General features: G+C 36.3%; 1 protein-coding gene across 6 annotated transcripts in view; it reads right to left on the bottom strand.

The window, feature by feature from the left end:
• ADGRB3 (adhesion G protein-coupled receptor B3) overlaps window positions 1–14414 on the bottom strand; it is a 1321417-nt gene that overhangs the window by 465414 nt on the left and 841589 nt on the right. For 4 of the 6 annotated variants that reach the window (XM_073675497.1, XM_073675494.1, XM_073675499.1 and 1 more), the window contains one exon: window positions 7497–7605. In XM_073675497.1, coding sequence (XP_073531598.1) covers window positions 7497–7605 — 109 coding nt within the window. The remainder of the gene's footprint in view (window positions 1–7496; window positions 7606–14414) is intronic. The other 2 variants (XM_073675498.1, XM_073675496.1) reach the window with 1 other exon arrangement.

Genomic DNA, 14414 nt, shown 5'->3' with positions numbered 1-14414 from the left:
ATTTTTTTATTTTTTTTTATATTTTTAAAAACTTTTTTTTTCACTTTTTGCATGCTTCTATAGTCTCCATAGGAGACTAGAAGCAGCAACTGTCCGATCTCCTCTGCTACATACAGGAGACGAGTAGATCCCCTGTATGCAGCAGAAATGCTCCTGTGCTATGAGCGCCGACCACTAGGTGGCGCTCATAGCGACCAGCTAATGACAACCACAGGCGTCTGCTGCAGACCCTGGGTTGTCATGCCCACCCATTGGTGACCCGCAATTCCGTGACGGGGGTCACCGATGGGCGGGGCTTAGGACGCGCTTCCCGGAAGCGAGAGTTAAATGCCGCTGTCAGAGATTGACAGCGGCATTTAACATGTTAACAGCTGCGGGTGGATCGTGATTCCACCCGCAGCTGTTGCGGGCACATGTCAGCTGTAATAATCAGCTGACATGTGCTCGTTTCAGTGCGGGCTCACCGCCGGTGCCCTCACTGAACCGGGGGATTACAGCCAGTGCGTACTAATACGTCACAGGTTGTAAAGGGGTTAACGTGCAAACCACCCTCGAGGGTAAAGGGTTTAATGTTGTGCTGCGATGTATTATGCTACAATAGCTTCCTAGATAGTGAATCTTGTTTGTTATATTGTTTGTGCACCTGAATTTATGCACTTGTTCAAAAAGTATTGTAATCCCTTTAAATCCCATGTTATTGGGGGAAAAAAAGCAACACTGAACCAGGGTCAGGAGAGAACAGTTTACTGACAGCTGTTAGAGGGTTCCAGGGTTAGTGTGGAAGGATGTAGTGCTGTTAGTTCATAGTGTATGTTTTGTGGAAGGAGACGCAGCTAGGACATCTTTAGTGCTGCAGGCCGTGAGTTCAGCTTCAGCATTATATAGAAGTGGGAGTTCATTGTAGGTTAGTGGGAAGAGAAGAAACTGTGACTAAAGGCCCATGCAGACTACCATAGTTTCGGTCCGAACGAGATCTGACAAAGAATCGGATTGCACTTGGGCCAATGTTATTGTATAGGGCTGTGCACATGTCCAAAATCGCAGCATGCCTGAGTTTGATCTGATAATTGGATCACACTTGGCAATGCAAATGAGTCTGTGGAAAACATTGGACTGTGCTCGGATGACATCTAAGTGCGACCCGATTTTCACAGTCTGCAGAATGGAAAAGATGGAGAAATTTTTTTTTACATCTTTTCCTCATCCGAGAAAATCAGATCACACTGTGATCAAACTCTGATCAAAGTGTGACAAGAATAATCGGCTCGATTATTTCAAATGAGAGAATATACGCTGGTTTGACCTTAACCAAAGGCAGAATGTAGCCTGGACCTGGAGTGGAGGTCAGTGAGGAATACTGGGCTAATACTGGGCTAACCGGCCTGGGCACTTGGTACTGTGCTAGAAGTGGGCCATTGACAGTGTAAGGATATACAAAGCATGGAGGGAACAAATAAGCTGTGCCACAAGGATGTTATTCACAAAAATTGCTCTGACACTAGCAACCATAAAGTCTGAATCTCTGTAGTCCAAATAAGATGTATTCCCTAGGCAATGTGCCTGCTGTCAACTTTGTACATTGCCCACCATTTTTTTTTCAGTAAAATGAAAAATTTATTTATATAAATCAAAATAATTTTTTCCATGAACTGAGGGCTCTCAAGTCGTATGTCGGCTGACAATGTACGGTCTAAAATATGAAATAGCAAACATACTTAAATAGGAATTGTGTTTGGGGCCACGGTAACAGAACTGCACCCACCTTTTATTCCACATGTACATATGAAGGAATCACTATATGTACACATTATTCGCACATCATTAAAAAAAATGTCATTTGCCAAGTACAGATGTGATGATCAACTCATAGTGTAATAGCTTCATGTTTTAAGCGACACAACTAATTCCTCTTCTGATTCTTTTATGGTCCCTTGGATCAAACTCTAATACTCTCTACATGATGAGAAGTTAAATATCTTCTTCAATATCAAGTTTGTGTATATATTATGTTGTTCAAAATAGAACATTTTAATCGTGATTTCAATATTAATGTCTATTTTATTTACGTATTGTCAGAAGATCATTGATTATTTCACAGGAAAACATGACCATATCAGAACAGTCTATTAAGTCTGAGTTGACATATTACAAGTATTTACATTTTCTATCATATTCATTAAAAAATAAGTACTGATAAACTTACAAATGAGTAAATATGATATAGACCCATTTAATACCATGTTGTGTGAGGACTACGCAAATAATTCATAGCACACCGCAATATGTACAGTGTTCGTTATGATATATAGAAGTCTAAGAGACCAGAAAAGAAAAAAACTATGATGATGGTGGCAGTGAAGGAAATACTCGTGATAATGAAAATTGCTGTGTTTTCCATTCTCCCTTTTAGAAATTATGTCATTAAATGTGTATACACAGTGACATTTCTGTAAGGCAATCATTTAGAATTGTTGAGGAAAAAAGCCTTTTGAAGGGTTTTATTACTGTTTCTTTGAAAAGTTTAACTATATATATTTTTTTTCATTCAGTTAAGCAGAAAGCCAGAAATAGTGTAATTTTGAAAAAACGTTCATTATTGGATTAGGAAATATATGCCACGGGTGAATTTTGACTAGTTTTGGTGATGCTCATGACATCATATTTCTTCCACCTTTTTGCAATGTCAGCTTTTAAGAATTTAATCTTGACAGTATTAGGAAACATGTTAAACAAAGCTTATAATCTTTCTTCTGAGTTTACCCCTCTAGCTGTTCACATAAGAAAGCATTATGGCAACAGATGGTGGAACTGCTGTGGTCTGCATGTTAGATCAATGGTAAGCCGCATGCTGCTTTGCTGTGTACTACTAGAAGACCTTTGATTCCTAATACAGAGCCTGTGTATACATTTGATTAGTTGTAATACACATAGGAAGCATGAATTATGCTTAAAGTCAGTGTAGGAGTTGTATTAAATGCTGCAGCAAATCACAAAACTTAGAGTTCAGGTCAAAAGTCGAGAGTTTTTGTGCTTATTTTATTCCTAATTGTTGATGTTTTTTTGTTTTCCCTTTTTAATATGGTTCTAAAGATATGGGTCTTTATATTTGGTGCAAATTTTTTTTATGGAATTTACTAATGTGCCATAGGGTAATGTAGCTCCCAGGGTAAATGCGCAGAGCAGCCTAACGACATGCCCCACAGAATCTGGGAGCAACACCCCCATGGTAAAGACTATAAAAGCTAGCAATAAATAAAAGGACCTATATCTCTAAAACCAAATGGCGGATTTAAAAAAAATGAATACTCAGTGAAGCAGCAGGAATTAAATAAGAGCAAAAATTGGCCATTTTTGATCATGTGACCGGTCTTCTTTAATATGTAGAAAAAAATCGGCACTCCTCTTTCAAAGGAACAAAGATGTTCACATTTCCTAAAGCACTATCACGTTAATGCATCCAGCAGGACCTTCTTCCCTTGTACATGTTTGAAAAAGATCTTACAGGCTGAAACTTTACGATTTGTACAGTCTTGGACCACATTATACCATAAATTCCTTTGTTCCTATGAAAGTGGAGTACCAGATTTATTCTACATATTCTATGGGGTGGGACCCCATTTGAGCAGCCTACATACCAGAGAGTGCCGTATTTCCTGTTTCTTATATTGAGGTCTTCTTTAATAGTTAAAGAAAAGGTGTGTCACATGACAATTATTTCTATAAGTCATTGTCCGCTTGTGCCTTTATGAAAATGGCAAATGAGAATGATCAGTGAAGACATTTGCAGTACATCATTGCTTTAGGAAATCAGTCATGGTATGAAACAGGAGGTGATCAGCTTCTTGAAGTGCCTTTTCCTGCACAAAATAGCTATTCCATTAAAATGTAGTGAGAGTCAGATAAGGTTGAATAGGTAAAAATTTGTCTGTGTCTCCAATAATAGGAAAGACTTTTCACCAAAAAGTGAAATCCTGATTCTAATTTAACTTTACACTTTAGATTAGAGACAAAAAAAGTAATATATTGCATCAAAGGAATAATGGCAAAGTTTGATTAAAAAGCTGAAAGAGGAAGAAACTCCCAAGTTTTCTATAATCATACAGTAAGGCTATGGTTATCCAGAAGTTAGCTGATCCACCATCATTCAGATCGTTCACTAACAATACACCCATCAATATGTCAGTTTAAACAAAAAATTTAACCTGACAGAGCACATTTTTGGTCTGTCGATGGCTAAAGTGCATGATTTCAAATGCTGGTTGTCAAAAATGGTGAAAATCTGCTTTTTTTTTGTTGAGTTTTATCTAATATGGACAGTTTTAGGTTAGATTCACACAAAGTAATTTAACATGTTTGTCATGGCGCTTTCTTTGGTGTTTTTCATTAGATTTTTTTTAAATTAAACAAATACTAACAGATAATACTTTAAAGTTTACCACAAAATATTCAAAAGTTTACAAACACAGCATTTTGTTTTTTAACTTTTTTTGGCAGTTAGTGTTTTTCTTTTCCTCAAAATACAACATGCTCTAGGTGTAGTTTTCTTCTATTTTTTTTTTAACGGAACATTTAAACGACAGGTAAACACATCTGAAATGTTACAAAATAAGACAAACAACACCGAAAATGAAAAAAGTTTAAGTTGTCATTTAATTTGGGCAAATTATAAACTATGATAACCCCTTTAGAAGAAGGCTATTTTACATCCTTAGGACTGGGATTTCTTTTTTTTTCAAGCCAAAACTTCTTTTTATTTTTTTGTTGATGTAGCTATATGAGGGCTCGTTTTTTTGTGGGACAAGTGTATTCTATTGTAGTCATTTTGAAGTACATAGAACCTATTAATTAAATTACAATTACAGTTATATTCAATTTAGAAATATATATTTTTTTATGTTTTACTGCATTTACATTAGAAAATAACTTTTTATTAAAAACAAATCTTGTTTTTTCTTTAATGATAGCATCTTCTGAGAACCATATTGATTATTTATTTGCAGGACAAGGCATACTGTATTTTTTAATTGATACCAATTTGGAGAACATTCAACTTTTTGATCACTTTTCGTTCAGTTTTTTTTTGTGAGGTGGGATGCATGAAAACAACACTTAGTTATACAGTTCAGGTTTGAGGCAGCAACACAAATTATATTTAGAAATAATTAGAACATTTTTTACAATAATGCATGTATTGATGTAAAAATGTTTTGTTTTTTGTTTGCTTTTTTAAGTTTGTTATACTTTTAATCACTTTTCTTTATATCATTTATTAGTCCCACATGGGAACTTGAACATACTTTTTCATCAGTTCTATAATTCTCTGTACTACTATAATTAAATTCATTTCATCTACAGGCACAGCCTATTAGGTCCTCACATTCGCACTCCCTAGTAAGCTTCTGTAGTTGACAGACCCTAAGACCATTCTTAGGCCTCTGCTTGCCATAGCAATGCATCAGCAGCCCATTTTCTTGCAGGGGGGCAATTGAGCAAAAGAAGGAGCTACCTAACTGCTAACATGCTGCGGTTACTATTGATCGCGGCACACAAGGCGTTAATTGAGCCACAATGCCAGACCACAGTGTTTATTCCTCACTGCTGTTTCCCTTCTTGCGGCAGAGAGTGGGAGTTCAGGGATCACGATACCAAATTAAATCACAACCTTAATGAATTGGGAAATAAATTGATTTTCAAAAATGTAAAAGTAAGATGTTTTAGAAAATATTCCTACAAACTATAAAATAAAATTAGAAACTCAAAACTAATTCAAATGATAAATGGATATATTTGACTCTTTACAGGTATAACAAACAAGCATAAATTGTTTCAAATTATAGAATAAAAAACAGAAATTACATTCTGTAGATAAACTAAGGGAATGCATTGGATACATTGCAATGAATATTCGCTACATATGATAGCATATGCTTGTATATACATGAGAGTTTTCATTGTGTGCAGATAACCTAATAACTTCTTGTGCTGAACAGGTAGGAAATCACCATTTACAAATGGAGAACTTGGAGTTCAACAGCCATTTAGCTATCTGATACTAAAAGCAATTGACCTGCATTAAAAGATAAATAGAGGAGACTATACTAATTGATGTAAAGAACTAAAGTGCCACAGAGTCTAAGAAAAATGATCAAGGTTTCCAAACCATCACTGTAATCAGCCATTTTACAAACACTGTATAAGCAGACCTATTTATAAACTTGCTCGCCAATATTATTTTAGTGACATTACACATCTCTCCAAACGTACATTACCTCTACTAAATATACTGAGTGCAGATGCAGCAGCTCGAGATCGGCACAGAATAACAAATACCTCCTGCTGTCATTAGCAAAATAACACTGTAAACACTTTACAGCCTTAAAACGATACATTTTCACTGCTTGTGACATAAAATGCAGCATCACTCGACACATTAATACACTCAGATGAACCTTAAGTGTCTTAAATCAGCCAACTACTCTATTTTACGGTAGGATCTACAGGGAGCAAGAGTTGAGATGCTCATGGTTTTCCAATTGCTTGTCAAATTACTACTTGAAATTTGGTTTTAAAAAATCTTTTCTCATGACCTTATAAATATAGTACAAGATCTTACAATACAAGACGTCACAACTTCTCTGCTGGGACCTTACCATTTGTTATATTTACTAAATCCATTGTATGTACTGTCGCAGAACATTAGGATAGAAAATTGACAGTATTCTGTATATATATATATATATATATATTTATACATATCAAAGCCATTTAAAGTCACTGATAGTTGTCTAGTTACCCCATATGAATTCTAGAAGAAAAAAAAAATCATTTGTACCTAGATATTGAGATTTGAATATGAGATATTGAAACTACCTCTGCTTTTCTGAATTTCCAAATTGTCATACATGTACAGTTGTAGTCATTAAAAAGATATCATGATGCAGAAAGGTATACCACTGCAAAAAAGTGTAAATTGGCCCCTGCCAAGAGTTCAATTTCTGCATTCTGATGTGTTGGTTCAAGAAAATATATATCTGATTCTGTATGTCACACCAACCATGTCAAGTCCATGGGCCGTATTCATCAAAGCTTTCTCGACTGAATTCTGGTGTAAAACCTATGAAAAGCCACAAAATTTAGGCGCAACGTGACTTTTGGCAGTTTCTCCTAGCTCCACCAAAATAGGTGGAGCTGGAGCGGGACAGGGGCGTGACACCAAAACTCGTCTAATTCGTGATAAGCTGTTGTGTTCCATACTCCAGAAGTCTCAATCCAGTCTCTGAGAGCTTAAGGTGAGTACCGTAATATTGACCCAAAGTTTTAGAGATGTTGGGTGTATTGTAATTTCTTCTGTAACATTTGTGAACAAATGACTGCCTGCCACAAGTATTTAGGGACATGGCATACCTTTAAATAGTCTGTTTAGATGAGCCAGAACATCATAAAAATCATTATTATTGCCCAGTAAATTTTGTTAAAGAGATAGTAAAGATACATACACTTACGTTGTTCAGATGAGCGAGTTCAATCTCCACCAAGGAATCTGTATATTTTGGCTCTGGATGGATTGTAACTACTATGATCTTAGAATTCACCACTGTAAAATTCCTGGAAATAGAAAATGGACAAAATGATGACACTATGACAAAAAGTGAAAAATAGGACATACACATACTCCATTTACTGGCACAATGCCAACCAGAATTAGTTCTGTTCATCACCTTTATTCCATAAAGTAATGAATTTCACACATTTTGTTCAACAAATAACTTTTGTCATATCCAGTCATTTCTGCACTAAAATAAGATGTGTTGTTGTGAAAACTGTCTCAGAGTTTAAAGCGGTGCAAAGACTAAAGAATTGTATGTATCTCTTTGTTTTGAAATAAAGATCTTTATTCAGAAACATATAAACAACGTAAAACATTATTATGCCCCATTCTGTTACAGTAATATGAAAGCTGGAAATCCTTGGAATATTAGCAGTGAGGAACAACTTTCCTTTCTTAATGCTAGTTGCCTAAATGGATTTAGGATTATCCTTGACCTACTTTCATTTAAGGAATTTGTTAGACACTAGTTGCAAGAAAAAAGCCACCTAGGAGACAACATGAGGCTCTCAAATCTAGATGGTGCAACTTCTACATGCATATTTGATGTTCTAGCTGTACTTTTGTAGGCTTTTGATGTGCAGTCCAGTTTTATCTCACACTGGAAAACCACACAATAAATCCATTATCTTTTTATGATATCAGTAGGAGAATGTCTCAGGGAAAAAGGATTCTATACACACTGGCAACATAGACCGATGTAAGTGATTACTGTCCTCAAACAGAACACAGTGAATATATGTGTGCTTTATAAATACTGCATCAGGTAATATTTTTTACTATTGTCTTGTTCAGGCAATAGTTTTTTAACACAAAAATGAAAGACAAATTGTAGCATTACATAATGAATCTTGAGCAGATAGGCAAATATTTTTGGGGGAATTTATCAAGAATGGTGATTTATCCAGTTTTCACCCAAGATCAGTTGAAATAAAATTAGCTAAATTATTTCAAAGGCTCCTGACTCATATAACAGAGAAGAAAATATACGCTAATTAATTCAATTAAAGCGAATCTGTTGGGTAGTACTAGGCTTTTTAAACTTTCAAATTGTTGGCAAAGCTGAAGTAAAAATGCCAAAGTTGCTTTATGTGATAAACATCTACGAGGAGGCAAGTTCTAGACTCGACAAGGATAGGGTCATAGATATTGTCTATTTGGACTTTTCAATGGCATTTTGTATGGTGTCACATAAAGGGTTGCTACATAAAGTGAGATTAAAGGGACTAGGGAAAAATATGTGTAATTGAATTCACAACTGGCTTAGTTAGCCAGAAGGTGGTTATTAATGGAACACACTCGGATTGAGTAAGAGTTAACAGTAGAGTGGTCAGTATGGGGCCATCTTATTTTTAACATATTTATTAATGACCTTGTAGCGAGGATACAGTGTAAAATGTGAATATTCGCAGTTGATACTAAACTCTGCAAGGTTATCAACACAGAAGAGGATTATTTAATTTTACAGGGGGACTTATGTAAGCTGTAGACTTAGGATGAGCAATGGCAATTGAAGTTCAATGTAGATAAATGTAAAGTTATGCACTTGGGCAGAGGAAATAAAACTTACAATTATGTACTAAATGCTAAAACTTTGGGTAAAACTGTCACTGAAAATGACTTAGTGGACAGCAAACTCAACTTTAATGATTAGTGCCAGGCAGCTGCTGCCAAGGCAAGTAAAATAATGGGATGCATTAAAAGAGGCATAGATGCTCATGACAAGAACATAGCTTTACCTCTACACAAGTCACTAATGTGGCCACACTTAGAATACGTTATCAAATTTTGAGCTTCAGTGCATAAGGAGGACATAGCTGAACTAGAGTGGGTGCAGAGAAGAGCAACCTAGATTATTAAGAAAATGAGTGAACTGCAATGCCAATGCAGGTTTTCAAACCTGAGGTTATTTAGTTTTGAAATGAAGGCTTAGGGGCAATCTTGTTAGGATGTGCAAATATATGAGGGGACAGTAGAGACTTCTCTAATGAGCTATATACAACTTAGGCCTGTGACTGTGACAAGGGGGGTATCCTCTTTCTCTAGAGAAAATAAGATTTATACATCAGAGATTGTGTGAGCAGTGAGTCTGGATGCCTTTCTTGAAAAATATAATATTACAGGTTATGGGTACCAGATTCTGTGATGGGATGTTGATCCAGAGAAATAGTCTAATTTCTATATGTGGAGTCAGGAAGGAATATTTCCCCTAATATGGGGTAATAAGCATCTGCCTCATGGGGTTTTTGCCTTTCTCTGGATCAACATGTTAGATTATGGTAAGGTTTTAATATTAGAGTTAGGACTGTCCCATAAGGCTTACCGTGACGTGGCGGGACAGCTTTTACATTATTTTGATCAAAATTTATGTTAACTAAATACCCTTTATTATTTATCATTATTTCTATGCACTGTGCGATTTATCCATTTACTTTTAGGTATTAATGTATTTTGCTTTTGTCTTTGTTTTTTTTCTGTCTAGTGGCCTTATGTGAACATGCATTTACATTTTGCATGCACATCAATATAAGTTTCAGTTCAGACTCCCAGGTTTTTTCATGTTAGATTATAGGTTGAAAACCATGGACTTGTGTTTTCTTTCAATCGCAAAGCTCCAAAACTTGTGCATTGCACAAAAATGTGTGACTTTTTGTAAAAAAGTCCCTTTATGTTGAAAGTCGTTTAGACAATTGATATGCAAAGTGTCTGCAAAGTCCACACATGCAAAATATGCTTGGACTAAATACTTGAATGTATAAAACTGGTTTAAATCAAATGTGGATCTGATAAATACATCATCCAGATTCCAGATGGCATTTTAAAGGTTTACAGGTTATACATTGAAAGCAGTTTGGTTGGGAGTACAAAACTGTACAAAAATATGAATTTACCCCTCCTTAGCTTCCCTTAATAAAGCATGTTTGTTAAAAAAGCTTCTATATACAATCTACATGAAAAGTTAAGCTTCGTATGTAATATTATAAAATGCAATACTTATATGCTGTTAAATTATGGTTCACAAGCTTGCTAACATACACATGAATAAAAGCCTAGCTGAGTTCCTACAATTCGATGGTTCAGTTTGAATGGTGGTACTATCAATGTACTGTATCAGAAGAGAAATCAGGCAGGTGGCAGATATAACATGACTTCAGAAACGAGATGTGGATTATACAATGAGATTAAATCAGACTTTGCAGACATCAATATATCACAAGCAAAGGGTTTTCCCCAGCTCCCACCAGCCATATCAATGAGAATAGTCCGAACAGTTCTTAGACTTCTTTGTAATTGCTGCGCTATATGATGGCTTTCCTCCCATGGGTCTCTCTCTCCTCTCAAGGGTCTTGTTGTAGTTTACCATTCTTTACTATCATGTCTGCCTCAGAGCAATTTCTATTTTTTCCAATTGTTTTCCCAGTAGCACTTCCCCCAGCACTCCATATCTTTCTTCGGAGTCATGTGCTTTCTGAGCAAGCTCAGTACGATCTGACACATGCAACATCCTGCAGCACATTCATTCCAGATATATACAACAGTAGCAATGAACCAATGTCCTATATACTGCAGTACAGCAGGTTACAAGTATTACATATACTAGATCAGAAATCAGTTATACATTCCAGGCACAAAGAGCCTTTTCTTGCCCACAGCAAGCAGAGCAAAGCTTTAATGTCTTAAACAGCTCAGTAAAAATGAAAGCTGAATGCTGACTAGTTGCTATAGACAACAAAGACAGACTCAAAGCCCCCATAAACATTAGACTAAAATGGTCTGAGACTGTTGACATCTTATGTGTATATAGTCCTCCTAACATTCCCCCAACAGACGATATTAGAGGAGAAAAGGAATTTCAGTAGACAATCCTTTTGTTTTCCTGGAAGATCAACTGCTACCCGAGAAGTTTGTCAGCGGCTCCCTCATAGAGAAATCAGGAACTCTTGACCAAGCTGAATGTTCCTGTATATGGGGGGAGTCAGGAGAGATAGCAGTCAACCGGCAGCTGTCTTATGTGTAGCCTTTACTGCAGGACATATTTGACAAATGAGGCTCTTTGAGTTGGCAGTGATCCAAAATCCCTTCATAAATATGGACATAAAACACAACATTATGGCTAATTGTAGCCACTAGCATGAGATAATGCACAGCACGGTGGCTCAGTGGTTAGCACTGCAGCCTTGCAGCTCTGGGGTCCTGGGTTCAAATCCCACCAAGGACAACATCTGCGAGGAGTTTGTATGTTCTCCCTGTGTTTGCGTGGGTTTCCTCCAAAGACACAGGGAATTTAGATTGTGAGCACCAATGGAAGCAGTGATAGTAATGTATGTAAAATGCTGTGGAATTAGTGGTGCTATATAAAATAAATAAGATAAAAAATAACCATGTTGAACTCTATAAAAGACAATATACAGAAAGTTGCCATATTCCTTCTGCTGGTAATTAGAGGTAAGCAGCTTATTATTTTTGCAGGAGAATGTAGCACCTGCACTAAAATATGGAAATGACCTCTCCAAAGACAAACTGTATTAAGAAATTATTTGCAGAATTTTGGCCCAAAAACAATATGATGATATAAGGTGGAAAGATTGCTGTAAAGATCAGTGTGGCGAGTTATTAGGACTATTTTAGGAACCTTTGACAGTCTCTTTGGCTGTTAAATGTACAAAAAGCAATTAAAGGGTATCTGACAGCAGGTTTTTGCTATGTAATGTAAGCACAACATGATGTAGGGGTTAGAACACTGAATTCAGTGATACGTTACTTAGCAGTGCTGTTGTTTACTTACAATAATGTTTTATCATCAGGATATTATCTCTACAGCTCACATGACTGATAAATTGACCACACCCCCTCCTGTGATAATATGTTTACTGTCAATAGACAATGTACATACAGAGTCTGGAGTGGGTGGGGTTAGATTTCTGAGCTCTGCTTCATGTTACATCTAAAAACTCTTGATTCTGTCACAACTGCTGCACCCAGTAAACTAAGTGATACATTGTTGCAATCAGGGTCCCTTCCTACATTATGTTGTTCTCAGATGAGGTAGCAAAACCCTGGTGACAGATTTCCTTTAACCTAACAATTTATATATTACATAATTACTATTAATTTAAATGTTGCTATGGGCATATCTCACACCTCTTATCTATGTCAGGTTCTAGTCATGACACCCATATTTGACTCAAATGTAATTTGACTTTTATGCAATAAGGTATACATCCTTATTGTGCAGTCATAAAGACCAGGACCTACATAATTCATAAGTCAACTACTGTCATACATGTCTTGTGCAGCATTACAATGAAGACAACGTAATGCTTGCTGTAATCTCTATAGGCAATAACACTGATTTTTAGTCACCTCTGGTAACATTGGTGGACAATGTTAATTTGCATAATTATGAAGAATCTACTGGCCAGTTATTGTTTTCCCAGTTCATGCCAAGTAATATGATTGTTTTATTGGTGGCTTTAGTTTTACTAAGGTTTCTATGCAGCTACTGTATGTAGCATTACTAAATAACTCATGCTGTCAGTACATTTTTCCATGGTTGACAACTAAATTCAGTGCAATGAGCTGGAGATACAAAGACTAAAGTACTGCATAAGAAGAAATTTCATAAGATAGTTGTAATGGTGCAGTCAACAGGACTATTTGTTCTTATGTCTATATTTTATATCCATGTCATTTCATAATCAAATATTCTTTTCAATGTATTTAATAATATAATCTTGTTAAGGAAGGCTGAACTAATCTCTGATGACTTTACATAAGAAGTAGTGAAGCCTACATAAAAAGTTTAATAGTCAGCGTGTTACAGTTAAGCATTAAAACAAGATTACAATGAAGTTTAAGATTGAACGCTTAATTTGCTACTTCAGGTCTTATGCCAACAGCAAAGAAGTTTTCATGAGGCTTATACAATGACACACACAGACCCTACATTCTATATCATAGAGCAATGCGCACTTTCTATTTCTAAGATGTTTCTTTCCCTATCTTCTCTCAGCATATAACTCTGAGCTATCTGAGAATTGCAGCTATTTCAACTCACTTTCAAAATAGCATTAGCGCCCAACAAGTTAGTGGCTGATACTGCTCTATATTTATACATAATAATTAAGTCATTGGAAGTATTCTCTTCTAATTAACCTGCCTTGAGTCACTGCAAATAATAAAAGGTGCTAAATTCAGTTACCGGGTTAAGGATAAAAGACATTCAGGTGAAGCCTAAAATGCAGTGTTATCATCTTGTCCTTGTCCTAAGATACAGTACTGACGGCCTATTCTTTGGATAGGCCACCAATAGAGATGATTTAATTTATTTCAGTGAATTGAATTCTGCTCGAATATTACAAGAATACGCATTTGCCAAAATGAGCTTTTTTTTTGTAATCCGCATCCGCGACGATTCAGCAACATGGTGACCCTGGTCATAAAGGGCCATCAAAAGGTTAAAAATGAAAGAGAATACTTACCTTATTCACCTTGCTGCTCACCTCCGGTCCATCTGTTCCTTACCATCACCCGTCCAGTCCTCATTGCATCTTCTTATCACCGCTGCGAAGGCTGAATCCTTGGGCCTCTTCACGCTAGGTTGGGATTTAAAACTCTGATAAGACCAGGAACATTTCAGAGCATGCACTTGCAATGTCACTGCGTACGTCAGGACATCACGATGTTGTGACCTTATGCGCACATTTGCAGACCAGTCCCATGCCTCATCAGAGCTGGAAGTTTCAGCTTAGCGGGATAAGACCCTTGGATTCAGCACTTGTGTCAGGGATAAAAAAGATGCGTCGAC

This window comes from Phyllobates terribilis, unplaced genomic scaffold (genome assembly GCF_046119375.1).
Source record: "Phyllobates terribilis strain yellow unplaced genomic scaffold, ASM4611937v1 Scaffold_3__8_contigs__length_932513732, whole genome shotgun sequence".
Classification (NCBI taxonomy): domain Eukaryota; kingdom Metazoa; phylum Chordata; class Amphibia; order Anura; family Dendrobatidae; genus Phyllobates; species Phyllobates terribilis.
This window is presented reverse-complemented; position numbering and strand designations above follow the sequence as displayed.